The sequence below is a fragment of the Leguminivora glycinivorella genome, chromosome 5 (assembly GCF_023078275.1).
Source record: "Leguminivora glycinivorella isolate SPB_JAAS2020 chromosome 5, LegGlyc_1.1, whole genome shotgun sequence".
Lineage (NCBI taxonomy): Eukaryota > Metazoa > Arthropoda > Insecta > Lepidoptera > Tortricidae > Leguminivora > Leguminivora glycinivorella.
This window is the reverse complement of record NC_062975.1, coordinates 19799815-19821571: the sequence shown is the minus strand read 5'-3', so window position 1 is coordinate 19821571 and position 21757 is coordinate 19799815. Positions and strand designations below refer to the sequence as shown.

The window sequence follows — 21757 nt, the reverse complement described above, 5'->3', positions numbered from 1 at the left end:
GGTTTGAATCTGAAGATATAGGCATTGATTGCATAGATTTGAAGTTATTAGAACAAGAATAGGTGATAGCTATTAAAAAATAATATGGACATTATCTTAACGTCATATCTAAATAGACGCGATAGGATGGATAAAATATAGGAAATCGCATTAATTAATTGTTTCTTTTTGTTTAGTAAAGATTAACTTTTCTATAAATACTGAAGCATGGAGCTCATAACGGCATATACTACTTCAGGTGAGTAGTGTCTCAAGTGTTATGTATGTAATAATAGGTGATAATTATACAATTTTAAAACCTTAGCGTTCGTTAATTGTTATTTGTTTTACAAGGGGGCAAAGTTGTTGTTTAACCGTGCCAATACTGATACCCGAGCAAGCGAAAGATACCAATATTGAACCGCGAGCGTAGCGAGTGGTTCAAAAAGTGGAATCTTGAGCGTTGCGGGGGTTTCAAGGCACGAAGGTTAAACAAACTTTGCAACCGAGTGAAACACAAAATTTTTCACCACACCAACACGAACAAAATACTGACTATAAAATATCAAACTAAATCAAATCCATCAATCTATTCAATATTTATGATTCAAAATCATCATTTAATAGGTAAATTCTACCAGCCAGCTTAAGAAATCAAGTTAAAATTTGTATGAAATTACTTTGCACTCTTGTGGATAAAATGCTATTTTGCTATCTGTTTTCGAATAGCAAAGTAAGCCTTTACCAGTTGGTGTGGTGAAAAAAGTTTTTCAGGCTGTGAAAAATACAGTTGCATATTTGTTAAGTATCTTCTAATATTTCAAGAGTCTGTTCAAACATATATTGAAGAGTGTTAAAGCATAAGATAAAGCATAAATAAAAAAAAGCATAAATAAAGAAGCTGGTAAATGTAAATCACGCGATTGTCAAGTCAACATTGTATCAGATAATCAACAAATAGTGTCGAACAGCGATGTTGCCTCGGCATTCGAAGATTATTTCTCAAACATAGCCGTTAACACCACAAAATGTTTACATTCTTCTGCGGCTCAAGCCCATTCATTACTTTGTGCTAATGTTAAGAAATGTAATAATTCATTTGAATTTAGTCAAGTAGACTCTGTAAATATTGTTAAAACATTCAAGTCACTCAATTTAAAGAAAACGCAAGACTTATGGGGAACATCAGTTAAAGTAATTAGTCATGTCATAGATATAATAGCACCTTACTTGGCCGTAATATATAATATTTCAATTTCACAAGGCACCTTTCCAGATCTTATGAAATGTAGCAAAGTCATACCGCTTTTTAAATCGGGTGATTCGAGTGATATAACCAATTTCCGTCCCATATCAATACTTCCTGTTCTAAGTAAAGTCTTTGAGAAGCTAATGTTAAATGATCTACTGGGACACTTCAACAGACATAGATTACTTACAAGCAAACAGTTCGGTTTCACAAGGGGCCGTTCCACGACCGATGCTGCTTCGGTACTCATTAAACATATATATAATATTTGGGAAAATTCTTGTGATGCAATTGGCATATTTTGTGATCTTTCAAAAGCCTTTGATTGTGTGGATCATGGAACGCTCATTTTGAAATTAGAACACTATGGTTTGTCTATAAATGCCCTAAACTTTATGTCTTCTTACCTTAGCAATAGAACACAAACAGTAGTTGTTAACAAAACTCGCTCTAGCGGGACTGTTGTCCAATTAGGAGTGCCACAAGGCTCAATTTTAGGTCCATTCCTGTTTTTGGTTTATATAAATGATTTGCCATGTATAGTAACAAACTTTTGTGAAATAGTACTTTTTGCTGATGATACATCACTGCTTTTTAATGTTGACCGAAAATCTACGGATTACAATGTAATTAATAGCACGTTAGCTGATGTACTGCAGTGGTTTACTGTCAACAATTTACTTCTTAATTCTAAGAAAACCAAATGTATTCGATTCTCTCTGCCGAATGTTAAACCAATCGATACAAAAATACTTTTGAATGATGAATGCTTAGAGATGGTAGATACAACACTGTTCCTTGGCTTAACATTGGACAAAAATCTACAATGGAGTCCTCATATAAGGAAACTAGCAAGCAAATTAAGTTCAGCCGCATACGCCGTTAGGAGAATCAGGCAACTGACTAATGTTGAGACAGCTCGCCTAGTGTATCATAGTTATTTTCACAGTGTAATGTCATACGGTATTCTGGTTTGGGGCAAAGCAGCTGACATACAGACTATCTTTGTATTACAAAAGAGAGCCATTCGTTCTATTTACAACTTAGGAACACGTGAATCAGTAAGAGAACTCTTCAAAGAAATTAATATCTTAACTGTAGCTTCCCAATACATTTATGATAGTATAATTTATGTTGTTAAGAATTTAGACTGTTTCACTAAGAATTCTGATATCCATAATTATAACACTAGAAACAAAAATAAGCTTGCCATAAAGAAGTTTCGTGTCCGTAAAGTACAGAAGTCATTTGTTGGGCAATGCATTCATTTTTATAATAAGTTACCTGACACTGCTTTGAGATTACCCCTCCCAGCTCTTAAGAACTACTTAAAAAAATCATTGATGTTAAAGGCTTATTACAGAGTCGAGGACTATTTGACAGACAAACATGCATGGCCCGAACCAGAAACTACAAAAAACGAATAGCAATTAAAATAATTGTATTATGTATAGAGGACACAGTTCAGATAAGAAAGCACATCAAATATTTTATATTTTATGTTGTGTAGGTAAATTACATATTTAATGACATTGAGATTCATATTATCTTTTTCTTCTGTGACAATTTGATATGTTTTCTCTGAAGAAGAACGACGTATTATTAAGCAATAATATAATTTATTGAAATTAATTTCCATAGAGTACCTAGTCTGTTCATATTCTTTGATGAATACTTTTGCAGGTTAAATTGTATCTTGTTATTTAATGCATGTTAGTTATAAGATGTAATGTTTTGAAAAGAAGTTGCCCGCCGAGTTTCTTGCCGGTCCCATAGTGGATACCCCCCTCCCAACTGAGGGGGGACTGAAATCTTCTCGAGGCTGAGGCGTAGGGTTAGAGCCGGCGTAGCTTTATTTGACGTTCATATGCGCATTGTAATATGCCTACTTGAATATTCATCTCCTATTAAGAACTTAGCGGGTGCCTCCTAAATAATTTACGGAAGCGATATCAGGGGTTTACTCGTAAGTCACGCAATTTGATTTTGTATGTCCGGATGTCCTCTACAGGTCGCACTTCTTGTGAAATTTTGTGAGCAGACGAAATATTTTTTTGTTGTTCTAATCTTTCGAAATTATTCAAAATGTTGTGTTGTTATTTTCTTAGTTTCATTCGTAAGAATCAGTTTGGTAATAGTTTCAGCACACAAAGGTTAATAAGCCACCATGAAGGTCGTCATCCTTGCTATTGCTTGCCTGCTGGCTTCCGTCAGCGCTTTGCCCAACCAACAATTCACCGAGCTCGAGGCAGCGCTCAGTAAGTTTTAATTTTTTCCCGTTAGCATTATAGATTATTGTGATAAAAAAGGAATCATCGAATATTCGGTTCAAAAAGAGAAGTGTCGTGAAATATACATACACACCTACTCTCTCCCATTCCCATTGGCTCTTCCCATTCCGAACAGAATAACACCTCATAAGTATTTCAATGGAAAGGACCGTACTACACTTAAGGCATAAGGAATATGTTTGTCCTTGCCTTTCCGCGAATTATAATTTAGCAAAATTTGAGTCCGTTGTCACAATATAATCTGTTTTTCGTAACCTGCCAATTATTAAGTTATCTAACAAAAATCAATTTCCAGTTACCAGAAACAATGGGCTGATCACTGGCCAAATCGTCCAGCAGATCGAAAATGTGGCTCAGACCATCCGTGATGCTGGCTTAGACCCTCTTGAGCTCGATAAAGAAATCGAATATGCCCTGCCTGTACCTTCGTAAGTTTTTTTAATGTCTGTCATTTGTATTTTTGTTAGTGTGTTTACCAACTTAAGGTAAATGTACCAGTGTTCATGTGCTCATGGGCAATAGATGACACTTTTCTGTGAACAAACAAAGAAAAGTTTCGTTAATTTTTCTTGAGAACTAGGAGGAACTACAAGATCTTCCAAATTGAGTTTAGGGTAAAAAAATATCGTGCTATGTCAACTCTGCTTTACCTCATTAACAGATAATTCTTTGGCAGAATGATCTAAATATTTTAGGGATTCTGTACGTGATAATAATTTCGAGTTACAATTTGATGTAGGTCACGCAGTTACGCACTCTTGATCTGTACAACCATTTTTTCAGCATCTTAAACTTGAAGGCTGCGCTTAGAGGTTTCCTCTTCAGAGGTTTGAGCAACATCGTCGTCAACAGGATGAATTACGCCGTCTTGACCTCCAGGCTGACCTTCAACGTTGAGCTTCCGGAAATTGCTTTAAGCGTCGGTTAGTTTCTTACGTATATATGTATACCTACATAAATGTTCATATCTGGAATGAGATTTAAGATTTTTCGTTACTGATCGTGTGATTTTTAAATACATTTATAAACTATAATCTGATTGAGTTTCAGGTGTTGCTGATTGGGATGTGAATATTTTTGACAGGAACTTCAACGGAATTGTTAGTGGACGGTAAGCAAAATTTTATAATAGTGTAAAATATAATTCTTCTTTTAAATAAAGTAGTACATTGAAGTTCTGTTTAACCGTTTCACAGTTTTTCCTCAAAGAAGGAAAATACATTTGTATAGCTTTAGTGACAATCGATTCAATTCAATCGGCAGAATTGGAGATGCAACTTGGTTCTAAACCTTTTGAACCATAGTTACGTTAATGTTACTGTAGAAAAAGTAGTAAGCATTAAACACACGCACAAAAGAGTAAATTTTAAAGAAGAAAGTGCCCCAAAATGGTCTCATATCAGCATGTTGTTGGCGACATCTAACGCTGATCGTCCAATGAGACATAAATAATAAAATTAATATTGAAATTATAGTTGATGGTTGTTTCTTCTCAACTAGTGTTGCTGTGAAGAACATTGTGATTGCCGGAGAAGTTCGTGTGAGCCTTGGCGTCATCAGTGGCATTAGCCTCAGGAGTATGGAAGTGACCTTGAACGTTGGAAATATTGAAGTAAGTTTTTTCTTAATTAGCAATTTAGTAATGCGTAAATCGTTGTATGATAATGTAACGTTCAGTTGCGCTTGAAGTAGCTAACCACTAAATATTTATTCATCATCAATTTTAAGTTCATGGTTCATTCTTACAGATTATTCTTTTAATATAAAAATCAGATTATGCCATGCTTTTTAATCTAGTTATACAGTACGCGACTCATTTGTTTTCAGTGGAATTTCAGTTCTAATACTAATTTATCAGATTTCAAATTCCACTGAAAATAGAAACGTCGCGGCAATTAGAATAATAAACTAGACGATTGAGAATTACCGACCTAACATTTTTCCATGTTGGATAAGTATGGGTAGATTAACGTTAATACTTTTGAAGTGATAAATGAACTATTAAAACAAATGAACTATTTTTTACAGTCTAACCTGAACGTGGCGCTGCAAGGAGTGAACTATTCCCATCATATCAATAACTACTTGGGCGTGACTGTTCCTGGAACTCTAAGAGCTTATCAGGTGAGCTACAAATTAATGAATTGAATAAAAACAAGAAATAACATTCCAAAATTAGGTACATAAATTCACCGATTCCATTTCACGCATATACTTAGTTTTTGATGTTTGTTTAATTCCATTATATTATAATTCTTTATCATCATTTTTGTCAATAATCGACATGTCGATTGTCCAATGCTCCGTTTTAATTATTTTCCATTTTTGAACTGGTGATGTATTGGAATCAACGACTAACTTATTTTTTTTTATTATTACAGTATGCGTGACAAAAAACTAGAATAATCTGAAACTTCTTATTTTTATTTACAGAGCGACATCAACGAACTGATAACCATCGTCGCCACGGAAGTCGTCGAAAAAAATTTGTTAACAAATTTGAATTGAACACACACGAAAGAAAAAAATTATTACGAAAAGGCAATGTTTGGATAAATAAAGATTAATTTAATGAAAATATGAGATTTATTGAATAGTAATTATGAGATTGCAATTCCTATCTTATTTCTTAAAACCCCAATTTTTTCGATAAGATAGTTTTGATATAGTTTATCAATCACGATTGAATCTTGAAACTGATGCCAAGTGGACGTATTGGGTTGTAAAGTTTTGTGTAGATTATTTGTGTACTAAATAACATATTTTGTCTGTAGGCTTTCATTTACGAGTTATTTACAAAAAAAACTAAACAATAGCTTCCAAAATCGCCTGGCAAGGTAAAGGCCCGACCTTATGTTATGGCATATTTTTTATGAATATTACAGACTCTTCTTTTAGCTACTCGTAAAATTGACAGATTGCCCCAAGAAAATTTTTCAAAAAATCTGAATGTTTTTTCACATAATGAATTTCTCCGATTTATCTGATTCGGAATATGTTTAACCCCTGATCCTGTGTGATTCTGTTTATCTTATTTTGCACTCGTCTGACACGGTCAAGGATTTGAGGAACTCAATTTTCATTTTTTAATAGTTCAAGGTTGGTTCAAGAACCTTTCTGCCGAAAACTCAAATATTTAAAAATGTATAGCTTGATTTAGCCCTGCAGATCTGAGCTTGGCTATCATAACAGGTTGGCCATCATACCACCTTTTCAGGTTGCCTCAAGGACCGACTGCAATCCAAAATTCTCCTGCTCTTGGGTCAAAAATATTCGAATGATCAAAGACAAGACCAATAAGTGGCATACCTCGATTCAAATAGAGGCCTTCGGCTGATATGATAATAGTTTACGCCAGAAGATATAGGCATTGATCGCATAGATTCGAAGTTAATAGAACAAGGATAGGTGATAGGAATAGTCAAATATAATCGACAATAGCTTGACGTCATATCTAAAGAGATGGATAAAAGATAAGTACTTAATCCCCTTAACGATTTGGGTATCAACATTAATAATGTTTCTGTTTTGTTTAGTAAAGATTAAATTTACTATAAATACTGAAGAATGCCCCTTATAGTGGCATATAAATACTATTCTAAGTGAGTAATCTCAAGTCTGATATAATGTTTTTTGTTTGTTATTTAAGTTATTTTTTATATTTTCATTGGTAAGAATCAGTTTGGTAATAGTTTCAGCACACAACGTTAAAGAGCCACCATGAAGGTCGTCGTCCTTACTGTCGCTTGCCTGCTGGCCGCTGTCAGCGCCTTGCCCACCGGACAATTCACGGAACTCGAAGCAGCGCTTAGTAAGTTTGAATTTTTTGGCGTTAGCTTCATATGTATATATTTGTGACAGAAAAAGTACCTTCAAGCGGCCGTCGCTTACTTCGAATACATAGTTTGTGCGGAAAGAGAAGAAGCGTAAAATGTATGGGGACCTATACATACTGTGACTATCTCTCTTCGAACAGAGTCTAAAACCGCATTATGTTTTCAATGTCATTAGTTGTAAAGCATATGTTTCATAATTCTGACATATTGAAGTCCGTTGATTGGATAGTACTTTTAATGACCAATTTATAGGTCATACAAAAAATTCATTTTCAGTGACCAGAAACAATGGGCTGATCACGGGTCAAATCATCCAGCAGATCGAAGCTTTTGCTCAGTCCCTCCGTGATGCTGGCTTGGATCCTCTTAACCTTGATGAAGAAGTCGAATATGCCCTTCCAGTACCTTCGTAAGTTTTCTTAACGTGTGTTATTTGTGTAATTGTTTGTTTATCATCGTAATACCTGATAAAAAGAAAAATTATTTAGATATTCGATTTGTGATATACAAGGAAGAGTTAATTTCTATTTAGAACTAGAAGGATTTTTTTTTTCAAATCGAGCTTAATTTTTTGGTTGCTTCCTTTGGAAACCGTTATTTTGCATGTACCGTAAAAACTAGGGTTACTTGGATTGCGGGGTTATATTGATTACCAATTTTTTGACTAGAAAGAATTCAATTCTTAAGGTTAATTTCATTTATTTTCGTTAAGCATGGCAACCACATCATAAAATATTTAAGTTCTCGTTGATAACGTATCTCCCTATTCCTCAAAAATCGATGATCACTGTTAACACACAAATCAAGGTTCGAGTAACCTCAGTCTATCGGTATTCGGTACGATCCTCATTGGGAGACACTTATTTTTATTTGGAATTTATTATGTAATTTTTGACGATCATGATGAGAAGATAAACATAATTTTGACATGTAGCAAATTTATAGTGTAATTTTTATCATGAAATAAAGAAATCTAATCTAATCTAATCTATATGCCCGACTTATCTGAACTCACTAAACAGGGAATGCTTTGGCCTGATGATCAAGATTCAAGGATTCCTTACAGGGCAAAAATTTCGAATTTCCCTTAATCTAGTTATACAATCTTCTTTCTAGCATCATGAACCTAAGGGCTGCGCTCAGAGGCTTCCTCTTCAGGGGTGTGAGCAACATCGTCGTCAACAGGATGAACTACGCCGTGCTTAACTCCAGGCTGACATTCAACGTTGAACTACCCGAAATTGCTTTAAGCATGGGTAAGTGTAGACAGGTATAGTTCCTTGCCTCGTCTTCTAACTGTGAGTAGTAACTCAACTTTTACTATGCTCGTATTAACACTATCTTTAAGTAACATTATGTATCATATTGTTGGTGTATTTAAGTTTAGTGCCTATTAAGATCTATGACAATGCCACTCAGATACTCTTATGTCTATAAATCTTAGTGGGAATTGTCTCAGGATGTAGGTTGTACTTATTTATTGTGTAATTCAATATTTTCTAAAATTTTGAAAAAACCCCCGACCGCGACATAGTAGACCGATTTTCATGAAGCATGGCTAAGAACACTCCCGACTAACTCAGCTTTCAGACAAAAAAAAACTAAATCAAAATCAGTTCATCCGTTCGAGAGCTACGATGCCACAGACAGATACACACACAGACAGACAGGCGGACAAACAGACAGACAGATAGACAGACAGACAGACAGACATACACACAGACATACACACAGACAGACACGTCAAACTTATAACACCCCGTCGTTTTTGCGTCGGGGGTTAAAAATAAAAAGTATATTAAAAACCGGCCAAGTGCGAGTCGGACTCGCCCACCGAGGGTTCCGTACAAACTAGGCTTGTGTCGTTCACGAACTATGAACTGTTAGGAATAAAATCCCATCAATGACCGAAATGAACTGAATCTTTCCGTGGTCTGAGAATCGGTCTTTGCTCATTTAGTTCAGTATAGGATCGGCGAGCGCGAGCCGTTTGGATCGAGAACGAATGTGTGACTGCGCCGACCGAGAGCGAGAGCTACTTAGCAGAGCAACAAAAAAGTCAAGTTTTCATATTAAACTTCGGTTACTTACAACCTTTCGGCCCGGAATGTTACTATCTGTGGACTATTTGTATAATTTTGACACTATTCGGTCCCATTCGTTCTGATCTTTCCGACCGCAGTGGTCGCTGGTCTGGCTGAACTAAATGAGCAAAAGACCTAAAAGAGCGAACTAGTTCATGGGAGCGATTGAACGAGATCGGAGCGCTCCGATCAACGAACGAAACGGCACAAGCCTAGTACAAACTTTTAATGGTCAAAATAATCTAATACTACTCATACTCATTTATTTGTAACGCCATTTTACACGTCAAGATTTGATTTAAAAAAATAATATTCATACAACAATAATACTTAGAAAATAAATAGACAGAAGATTGAAATTACAAAAAGTTAGGCAATATTCACATAAAAAATTAACAAAAATATTTTTCTAATTAGGTAATAAAAAAATTGTCATAAGTGTAGAACGGGTGCTCGACCAGCCAAGTTTTTAAGCAATACTTAAAGTTCGACACTCTAGGTACTTCAACCACATATTGCGGCAATTTATTATAGACGGCAGGGTCCATCACACTATGAGCAAGAAGAAGTATTGCATAGATTTCATCGAGGGAACCGGCCCCTTACCCTTCTCTTTGTAGGGAGTAGTCACGTGCGATTTCATGACTATTGGGATAAATCGGATCAGTTTGACCCAAGGAACAATTTTGCCAAGCAGCATCGCCACAGGCAAAAGTGCAAAGTCGCTGGCCTTACTTATCCTACTGGTCATTGGTGACACGAATATGGCAAAGGGAAATGAGCATAGTTTGAAAATTATAAGTTCTAGCTATATACTTCAAAAGACAATATTGTAGAGAATTTTATAGAGAATATACTTCTCTTAGACGTTATTGTTGTAGCTTTTACGGTTTTCATGGAAATATAAAAAAACTGAAAACAGGCATACAAAAGTGGGGAGAAGGAGGAGAAACATTGACACCTCGGCGTGTTTCTACTTCAATTTTGTCTTATAACCCTATAAGCTATATACATGCCAAGTTTCATGCTTTCTGCCAGACGGGACTATACATTCATACTAATGCTCTGTTAACGCTCCACACTATTCAAGTATTTTCCCATTAATATGAACTATCAACGGCGTGGTCATGCGGCCCGAAAGATTAAAATGCACAAAGTGAGTCTTTTTGAGATTTAAAGCTAAGCCATTCCATGCGAACCATTGACGCCGTGGCTTGCGTGGGCGACGGTTGCGCGATGGTCGCGCGACGGTGATGCGACGCATACGAAATCAAACCTTATCGATATGGAAGTAGACGATGCGATGAGACGCGACGGCGAGTTATATAATGTCTTTGGCTAGAAGTATAGGTACTCTAATTAAACAATATAAACAATAAAATTAATAGCCCTCAAACTTTGTGGAAAAACTTAAAGAACACTGTGTTGCCTAAAATAAATAAAGATTTGCCTACTTCATTTAATAATCCTGACACCATAAACAAACACTTTCTTAACCTGCCTGGAACTCCAGATGTTAGCTTGTCACAGCTGACCTTTTTTGAGTTTCATAAGTTCAATGACTCTGTTTTCCACTTAGATACTATTAATTCGAATCAACTGATCAAATGCATAAAATCTAATGCTGAAGGTATAGATAAGATAAATCTAAATATGCTTGTGTTAACTTTTCCTTACTCAATTGAGGTCATTACAAATCTTATAAATACCTCCATTCTCACAGCAACCTTCCCCGATATCTGGAAGTTAGCAGTTGTGACTCCACTTCCTAAAGTATCTAACCCCTCTACTCTTACTGACCTTAGGCCCATAAGCATACTACCTTGTATGTCTAAAATAATGGAAAAAGTAGTTGGCTCACAGTTAGCTGCCTACTTGGAAAAAAACAATATATTACCAGACGTCCAGTCAGGCTTTCAAAAGGGACGCAGCACTGTCACCGCATTACTTGATGTCACTGACTACATCCTGGATGCTCAGGATAAAGGTATGTGCACACTTTTAGTCCTCCTCGATTTCTCCAGGGCGTTCGATTGTTTAAATATAAATCTTCTTCTTTCCAAACTGACCTACTACGGTTTTGACCACCATACTGTTAAGTGGTTTGATAGTTATTTAAGTAATCGATCACAAATTGTGAAAGTATGCGGAAATGACGGATCCTCACTTTTTTCTGAAAAGGCTGTAGTGACCAGGGGAGTTCCTCAAGGATCGGTGCTCGGTCCGCTCCTGTTTATACTCTACTCTTCAGATGTAAGGTCGCACATCACACATTGCAAATACCATATCTATGCAGACGACATACAAGTGTATATATCATGCAAGCCAGAAGACATTGACTGTGCTATTGTGAAACTAAACCAAGATCTAGCCTCTATTGCATCCTGGGCCACAGAAAACTGTCTACTGCTTAATCCGAGCAAAACCAAATACCTTGTATTTGGCAGCCGGCAACAAGTGGCTGGTATCACTATTTCACAAGATGTTATGTTGTCAAACACTCTAGTTGAGAGGGTATATGAGCCCCGTAATTTAGGACTTCTCATGGACTGTGAACTGCGATATGAAAAGCATGTAGCTGAGTCTATCAGAAGTTGTTTTTATAAACTTAAGGTCCTATACAAAATTCGGCCATACATAAGTGAAAACCTACGCTGTCAGCTAGTTGAGTCACTTGTATTATCAAAATTGAATTATATGGATGTAGTGTTTGGACCTAGACTTCTTGCAAGAACAAAGAGACTCATACAACGTGTCCAAAATGCCTGTGCCCGCTTCTGTTTCGATATTCCGTTGAGAGCACACGTGACTCCTTTTCTTAACAGCCATCACATCCTTAAAATGAAGCACCGACGTAAATTTCACTTGGCTTGCTTGCTCTTTGGTGTGCTGAAGTATAAGTCACCCCCGTATCTCTTCAGCAAACTCTCTATCATCAAACTTCGCGAACGCCGTAACTGGGGGATTCAATTGTTAACGCCGCGCCATACTTCTGCAGCTTTCCGAGGAAGTTATCGCTATTCTGCATCGCGTTGCTGGAATAATGTGCCTCCGCCTTTGAGGAACCTGCAAAGTATTTATAGTTTTAAAACCAAGCTCAAGCAGTATTTATTAAACCACCAACTTAGCCAAGAAAACTTGAGACTTGACACGAGCTGCCTATAGTTAAACATTCATTTCTTATCTTTACCACTTGTTTTTTGTTCCTTCTGCAGCATGATTATTTGCCGTTGATGTTATTTAATAATGTTCACCATCCTGTAAACCCGTACATTTGATATTTAGTAATTAAGTTATGGTTTCACACAAAATCACGTTTGTTATTGTCTTGTTGTGACAAACCTGTCTTTTAGTTAGTGTAACCACCGCTGGCGCTAGTTGCAACTAGCAATTGCCACTTTAATGTACACCCATAGTATGGTTCGACCAAACGTTAAAACGCGGCGTGCGCGATCTGGTGTACGACTCTTTTTAATTAATTTGGTTTTTTTCTGTTTATAATTATTATTTTATTCTATGTGTCGATCACAGTCTGTTGTTATTTTTCTTGTAACGTTTTCACTTTCTTAACTGTTTGACCACGTTCTTGTATGTGTTTTGTATGTCTTCTGTCTGTTACCCTCCGTGAATCTTTCTCACTTGATGGTCTCATCGGAAGATCAGCGCTGGAAGTCACCAGCAACATGCTGAGATGAGGCCATTTCGTGGCACTTCATTCCTTTCTGTCTTGTTGTTATTATGTGTATTTTGTCTTACCTGTGTTCACGAATAAACGTTTATTCTATTCTATTCTATTCTAATGAGCATTATTGTATTTAGCGCCATCTCTCGGCAAAATTTACTAAGTAATTTACGCGACTTGAGACTTGTGTGAACCTTTAGGCATCGAAAGTTACATGAAAAGTTGTCGAAACTAATAATAGATGACGCTGCATTTGAATATCTTAACTCATAACTCTAATACTAAATTGAATATAATCTAAGGTAGAGCAGAGTCTAACTGGGGAAGTACCTCCGCTTTACAAAAGACTGCGGTCAAATAGGACTAGACCTTACTCATTGTTGTGTTCCTGCCGGTGAGTAAGGCAGCCAGAGCTCAACGAGGGAGGACCTACGGAACTAATTAGGACAATAGATTGTCCTTTGAGTCGTCGGCACCCCTTCTAAGTACAGGTTTGTACAAGTTTCTAATGAGTCGGCAACGCACATGTGCCACTCCTTGAGTGGCAGGCGTCCATAGGTTACAGTGACCGCTTTCCATCAGGCAGACCGTATGCCTGTTTCCCACCTACGTGGTACAAAAAAAACTGTCGACGAATTCACCTTAAACATTAAAAACAAAGTCAAAATCGATTGATTCGTTCGGGAGCTATGATGCCACAGACAGACATGTCAAGCGTCAAACCTTAAATTATTATAAAACACTCCGTCGTTTTTGCGTTGGTGGTTAAAAACAAGAAACTTCCTTCAAAACTATAATAAAACACAACTTTCTATGAAAATTGGTCAAGTGCGAGTCGGATTACGACATTTCCATACAAACAGGTCATGAGCGCCTGACGAAATGTAATGGCAACGTACACTAAATTTCGTACTTAGATTTCGCGTATATTTCGGAAACGATAAGAGATAGAGCAAAATGGACTTCTGATTTTGGTTGTCGATGGCACAATTTTTTTGTTTTCGTATATATACACCTTTTTTGGACCTATGTGGGCAATATTATGGTCAGTGAAGTTCTAAACGGTCTTAAGTGCCTCTTTTTTAGTAGGAACTTAAGTCATTTTGGAAAATGTTTTTTTTTATTTAACAATTTCTATAACAAACGAAACAGAAATTAATTTCTTTATACCTGTCCAACGCGATTACAACATTTTAAGACGTTTAGTAACTATTTGCAGCGGCAGTGAGTGAAATTCGTAATCTGAGTTTTTTTCTCTTAAGTCCAACTTACGCTTGACTGTAGATTTCTAATAGGTTTTCCTGTAATCTACAGGTAGAGGGCTATCTCGTGTATTTTTTTGAAAATTTTACGCTAAGTAATTTCGGAGATAAGGGGGGAATGGTCATTTTTTGCGTATTTTCTTAAATTACTTCTAAATTACCAAAATAAAAAAAATAAAAAAATTATACTTCAAATGCTTATAAAATGCTCTTTCATTTGATATGTAACACGATATAGTTTTAATAACTTTGATTTTTAATTTTCAATGTTACCCCCCAAAAGTGGCCCCTGTGATTAAATTTCATTTAATTAAATTACATGTCCGTCTTTGGGCCACAGGTTTACATATGTGTGCCAAATTTCAAGTAAATCGGTCCAGTACTTTTGGAGATATCGGCTGTGACAGAGGGACAGACAGACACGCGAGTCATCCTATAAGGGTTCCGTTTTTCCTCTTTGAGGTACGGAACCCTAAAAAGCACTTACTTATAAATATTACTTTCATGAAGTTTCATGTATGGAATAAATTTTAAGATTTTTCATAAATAATCATGTAATTCGTAATACATTTATTAATAGTAATGTGACTGTGTTTCAGGTCTCGCTGAGTGGAATGTGAACGTGTTTGACAGGAATTTCAACGGAATGATTAGTGGACGGTGAGAAAATTATAAACTGTCCTTTCCAAAAAGTAGTTCATTGAAGTTCTCATTAAGCCGTTATTGGTTGTTTCTCAAAGAACATTTGGTTTCGAACAAATTTAAAGACAATTTATAAACTTGAACCGGTAGGAATCCAGATGCATCTCACTTGGTTTTAAACCTTTTGAACTATAATATTTATATTAATTATGGATATCGAAATGCAAATAATCTAAATGGCAACAACACAAGCATAAACACAAAATAGTTTTTTTTTTCAAAAGAATATCATTAAAAGTAGAAAGGGTCTCATAGCAGAATGTTGTTGGTGATATCCAACGCTCGTATTCCAATGAGACAAGAATTTAAAATTTCATATCAGAAAGTTCTTTGATGGTTGTTTCTTCTCCAGTGTTGCTGTAAAGAACATTGTGATTGACGGAGATGTTCGTATTAACCTCGGCATTATCAGTGGAATTAGCCTCAGGAGTATGGAACTGACACTAGACGTCGGCAGTATCGAAGTAAGTTTTTTCCTTAATTTACGACGTATTTATTTGAACTTAATACCTGCTTAGATTATTTTGAATGAACTAGTTAAACTACTAAAGTTAATACCTAATTTATTGGCAATTTTACGCTAGTTGTTCTTGCCATAGACTTTTATTTAAATAACGATAACGTTATGCTTTTTTATGCTGTTCTACAAGACCTTATATGTTGTTACTAGCTTTTACCCGCGGCTTCGCCCGCGTAATAAAAGTATTTTTATTGAAACGTTTACAAAAAATAAGATTTTCATTTGGATCCGTAGGTTTCTTTGTAGGTATATCTGTCCGCGATTATTTCGATTAAGGTAAAGCGGGGCAATTCTCGACTGGGGGGCCATTGTAACTGATCTATTTGCTGTACGGTCAGCCAAGAACCTTACACTGCTTTTTGGCTGACTGTACCCATATAACCATAATCGGTCGCCGTTCCTACGCAAATCCTCCTATTTTGTGTACACACAGGTCTTCGGGTCTCAATGCTTAGTCGCAGTACGGTCGACGTTTAGTCGCGGCGACCCAAATGGGGACGATTGGTAACAGGCACAAATGGTCACAGAAGTGACAGAAGTGTGCACTACGCGTGCACACATTGTTACCGTTTGGCGACTACTTTCTCAAAATCATTCGTTCATTTCATTCTTTTCAAATGGCGACTGTCAAAGACGTGAGAGACGTCAAAGTAAAAATGAAATAAAATCATTTGACATTAAAATGTAATGGCGTAAGAATTTGTTAAAGATAAATATTGTTTGCATTTGTAATATAATGTGGGCTAATTACCATGGCCAATTAAATTGCTCGAGTGATTTCATAAAATAAGTCTAAATTTATCAACGCGCCATCAATTTACCTCAGTTTAACCAGTAATAATATTATTGACTACTCGGTGTTTGCGTGTTATGTATATTGATTGGTGAAGTTTTAGTGCTCCGGTGCATATACTATACTGAAATAATAAAAATAATGCCTAGAAAACCAATAAAGTTGTTAAAATATGGATTAAGACGGTAATATTCCATGTAAAAAACAGTCGCCAAACGGTCACCAAACGGTCGACAAACGGTCGCAAAATGGTCGCAGCGTACACGCGTGACCGAAAGCAGTGAATATTTATTATATTTTCAAAATGGCTTCTTGTATTAATTTTTTCCAGGTATCCTCAAACTTTATAAACAATTAAATATGCCGTCGTACTCAGTTGCCCTCACTAAAGAAGATCAAAAAAAAATTGTAACGTGCGTACCGAGCTGCTGGGTTGTAAAGGATCGGGAATCATATTATTATGGTCTTCTATAGAGCAACTAGTATTTTGCGGCATTTCACAATTGACACTTGTTGAAGTAGTCGTCATTAATATTACTATCAACATTAATTTCAGCGATCTGTACTTCTTTTGTCAAGATTTTTGTATAGATAAGTGTCTACAAATTTGTAATGTTAAAGAGACACAAATAAAACGTAGTAGAGTAAATAATGTGTTTTTTTTGTAACCCAAACAAAATACTTGTAGATACGAGTGCGGAAAAGAGGAAAATCGATACGAGTAGCGATAAATTAATACACGAACGAAGGGAGTGTTTTAAATCGACACGAGTTGTGAATGTCCTTTTCGCACGTGTATCGTACGACGATTTTCAGTACCTAAATCTAAGCTAAGAGTTTCGACCAGACAAGAAATGAATCATTGCTTGATTTGCTCGCACTACTGCGTTTAAAAAAAGCAGCATCTGTACTGAAAAAACTATCATTGCGCAACAAAAATTCTATTAATATCACAGTAAATACTCTATTTCATTTGATTCCTACTTTTATTGTGTAAAGCAACACTACACTTAATTTTTATCAATAAGAATTAAAAATTATATATTTAATACATTAAGTAACTATAAAGCGCTTATCTATTTGTATTATCATTCTGCACTTTTCTTAACTTTCCCACATTTCTATAAAATGTCGAAGAGTGCTTAAATGGTCGTTGTCGTTTATTATTATTTAATTCGCTCATATTTAAATGATTCAAAGCAACCAGTCCACAACTTCACAAGACAGTTTGAGAAACCTTCGTATTTCAGATTGTCATTTGCGGATACAGTGGTTTAGGAGCAGTTCGGTAATCAGACCTACACATGTGTGTACAAATTCTGTCAATGTCACTGTCAGAAACCGTTCTGACAGTGACAATGACAGCCACAAATTCGTCCACATGTTGTTACCGTTTTGTGTGCAAACGTCGACTAATAAAGTGTCGTTAAAAGTCATTCTGACAGTGACATTGACAGCCACAAATTCGTACACATTTTGTTACCGTAACGAGTGCACACGACGACTACATTTTGTTATTGTATCAATACGGTCGCATTGTTTGCACGACGTTACCACACGTTATGTCACATTTGACAGTTAGTTACTGATTTGAAGATTTTGCGACTGAAATGGTTGTATGGGTACCTTACACATATTACTATTGTTTTAAAAGAAATTCTTGCAATGATTGTAGAGTTGTTACACAGCGACCACAGCGTCAGGTACGAATATGTATGTCTTTTACCTATATAAATATTTATACTGGGGAAACTTCATACAACCCACATAGCCAGTATCTCGACGCTATGGTCGGTAGGGTAAAAAGTACTTCCTTGCATTATCGCTTACAATTTTTTCCATTTTACTTATACTTATTGCAAACGTAAACATATGAAAGGCAAGCAAACAACGATCTTCTTACAGCACATTGAATGTAATAGTTATTACGGATGCAGGATACTCGCCGATGCCTACTTACTAATCCCTTCCCACTGAGCCACCTGCATTTTACATTGCCTAAATATCGATTCCGACCCCAATCCCTATTCTTATCCCCGGCCCTATCTCTATCCTTGTCCCCGACCCCGTCCCCGTCCCGTCCCTGTCCCCGTCCCTCCCCTATCCCCGTCCCCTATCCCTATCCCTATCCCTATATCCCTATATCCCTATATCCCTATATCCCTATATCCCTATATCCCTATATCCCTATATCCCTATATCCCTATATCCCTATATCCCTATCCCTATCCCTATCCCTATCCCTATCCCTATCCCTATCCCTATCCCTATCCCTATCCCTATCCCTATCCCTATCCCTATCCCTATCCCTATCCCTATCCCTATCCCTATCCCTATCCCTATCCCTATCCCTATCCCTATCCCTATCCCTATCCCTATCCCTATCCCTATCCCTATCCCTATCCCTATCCCTATCCCTATCCCTATCCCTATCCCTATCCCTATCCCTATCCCTATCCCTATCCCTATCCCTATCCCTATCCCTATCCCTATCCCTATCCCTATCCCTATCCCTATCCCTATCCCTATCCCTATCCCTATCCCTATCCCTATCCCTATCCCTATCCCTATCCCTATCCCTATCCCTATCCCTATCCCTATCCCTATCCCTATCCCTATCCCTATCCCTATCCCTATCCCTATCCCTATCCCTATCCCTATCCCTATCCCTATCCCTATCCCTATCCCTATCCCTATCCCTATCCCTATCCCTAACCCTAACCCTATCCCTAACCCTATCCCGTTCCTGTCTCTGTCCCTGACCCTGTCCCTGTCCCTGTCCCTGTCCCTGTCCTTGCCCCTGTCAAATTATCATGCTAGGAGGTGAACTTTGAAAAATCCTTTCTTAGTGCTCCTCTAAGGAACTTCCGTGTCAATTTGAAATCTCTTGAACCAGAAGTAAAGATAAAAACTAAACCTATACTTATGGCTATTTTGGATATTTTAACCCTGTTGCTCAACAACAGGGGAGAAAATTTCTTTTCCACCTCATTAGATTTTAAAATCGTTGTATTTATCGTGATCAGCGACCCGATAAACCATAAAAACGATACCCATATTGTGTTTTTGACTTTACCCCCTTTGCACCCCTTAGGGGTCAAATTTTCAAAAAACCTGAAACATGTATTTAGTCATATATCTTTAGGAATCCTCCTGTGAAGTTTCGAATAAAATAGTCAAACTAATCTTGTGTCCCCATACAAACTTTGAACCCCCATTTCACCCTTTTAAGAGGAGAATTTTGACAAATCCTTTCTTAGTGCTCCTCTACGCCATATTAAGGAACCTATGTGCCAAATTTGAAATCTCTAGGACCAGCGGTTTCGGCTGTGTGTTGATATGTCAGTTAGTCAGTCAGTCAGTTTCTTTTTTTATATATTTTTTGTAACAGGGGAGAATATATTTCACTTCCGCCTCGTTATATTTTAAAAGCGTTGTATTTATCGTGATAGCGACCCGATTAATCATAAAACGATACCCATATTGTTTTTTTTTTTACTTTATCACCCCCTTTTCACCCTTTTAGGGTTTAAATTTTCAAAAAACCTGAAACACGTCTTTAGTCATATGTTTTTAGGATCCCTCCTGTGAAGTTTCGAATAAAACAGTGAAACTAACATTGTTTCCCCATACAAACTTTGAACCCCCATTTGACCCCCTTAGGAGGCGAATTTTGAAAAATCCTTTCTTAGTGCTCCTCTACACTATATAAAAAACCTACGTGCCAAATTTGACATCTCTAGGACCAGCGGTTTCGGCTGTGCGTTGATATGTCAGTCAGTCAGTCAATATCTTCTTTTATATATTTTTTTGATATTTAAACCCCATTGCACCACAACAGGGGAGAAGGTATTTCACTTCCGCCTCGTTAGATTTTAAAAACGTTGTATTTTTCGTGATCAGCGACGCGATAAACCATAAAAACGATACCCATATTGATTTTTTGACTTTATCACCCCCTTTTCACCCTTTTAGGGGTTAAATTTTCAAAAAACCTGAAACACGTATTCAGTCATATGTCTTAAGGAATCTTCCTGTGAAGTTTCGAATAAAATAGTCAAACTAATCTTGTTTCCCCATACAAACTTTGAACCCCCATTTGACCCCCTTAGGAGGTGAATTTTGGAAAATCCTTTCTTAGTGCTCCTCTACACTATACAAGGAACCTACGTGCCAAATTTGAAATCTCTAAGACCAGCGGTTTCGGCTGTGCGTTGATATGTCAGTCAGTCAGTCAGTCAGTCAGTCAGTCAGTCAGTCAGTCAGTCAGTCAGCTTCTTCTTTTATATATTTAGAAGATTCCATTTTGTTAACTAGTTAGATCTATAAATTGAAATAGATATCATACACGAAAGAAAAAACGGCTACTTCTAACTTTCTAGCTACGGCTACTTTTTACTTTTCTAGGTCTACTTGAAAAGAAGAACAAATCAAAAAAAGTATTCAATAAAATAATTTATTTGTTCCCTAGTTGTAGTTAGATCTACTTTGATACTTTTACAGTGATACAAAACTAATGAACTATTTAACTTTTTTTACAGTCAAGACTGAACATGGCGCTGCAAGGAGTGAACTATTCTCGTGATATCAATAACTACTTGGGTGTGACTGTTCCTAAAACTTATAGAGCATATCAGGTGGGTAACAAGTTGACAAATAAAAGTAATTTGCAATGAATAACATTTCAAAATTAGGGATATTCCTCGCTTCCATTTCATTTTTTTAAGTTGTTCAAATCTATTATTTAACTCTTTATCATTAACATTTATGTTAAAATCGACAAGTTGATTGTCCAATGCTCCGTTTTACTTATAATTTTGTATTATTTTTTAATACTTATTACAGAATATTTTGTGCAGTACCATGCAGGCAAAAGACTAGAATAAGCTAAAAGTTTTTATTTTTTTTACAGACCGACATCAACCAACTGATAACCATCGTTGCCACAGAAGTCGTCGAACAAATTTTGTAAACTTTGAAATGCACGACTGCAAATGTTTATTACGAAATGGCAATGCTTGATAAATAAAGATGCATTTAGTAAACATTTGAGTTTTATTGAATTTTAATTACGAGATTGCAATTCCTATCTTATTTCTTAAAAACGTCAGTTTTTTCGATAAGGTAGTTTAGATATAGTTTATCAATGACGATTCGCCAATCTGAATTAACTATTTGAACTTGATACCAAGTGAACCTATTAAGGGATCGATTTTTTTGTATCCGCTCTACTCTATATGCCTCGGCAGATAAAAAATAATGATTTAGGATTTGTTTGTTTTTAAGGTAGGCCTTAAAAATTTACAAAAAAACATTATACGATATCTTGATGTTTTTTAGATATAATTTTAAAATATTA

At 36.3% G+C, this 21757-nt stretch overlaps 2 protein-coding genes across 2 annotated transcripts; both read left to right on the top strand.

Annotated features, from left to right (window-relative positions):
- Positions 1 to 3360: 3360 nt before the first annotated feature.
- LOC125226676 lies at positions 3361 to 6097 on the top strand. The gene is made up of 7 exons (XM_048130736.1): positions 3361 to 3486; positions 3815 to 3947; positions 4303 to 4442; positions 4570 to 4630; positions 5020 to 5131; positions 5548 to 5643; positions 5953 to 6097. The coding sequence occupies exons 1-7, from the start codon at positions 3396 to 3398 to the stop codon at positions 6025 to 6027; spliced, it is 708 nt and encodes a 235-aa protein (XP_047986693.1). The 5' UTR covers positions 3361 to 3395; the 3' UTR covers positions 6028 to 6097.
- Positions 6098 to 7194: 1097 nt separating this feature from the next.
- Positions 7195 to 21449, top strand: LOC125226675. Its single transcript, XM_048130735.1, has 7 exons — positions 7195 to 7330; positions 7632 to 7764; positions 8472 to 8611; positions 14983 to 15043; positions 15438 to 15549; positions 20940 to 21035; positions 21311 to 21449. Exons 1-7 carry the CDS (start codon positions 7240 to 7242, stop codon positions 21368 to 21370), a joined length of 693 nt encoding a protein of 230 aa, XP_047986692.1. The 5' UTR covers positions 7195 to 7239; the 3' UTR covers positions 21371 to 21449.
- Positions 21450 to 21757: the final 308 nt, after the last annotated feature.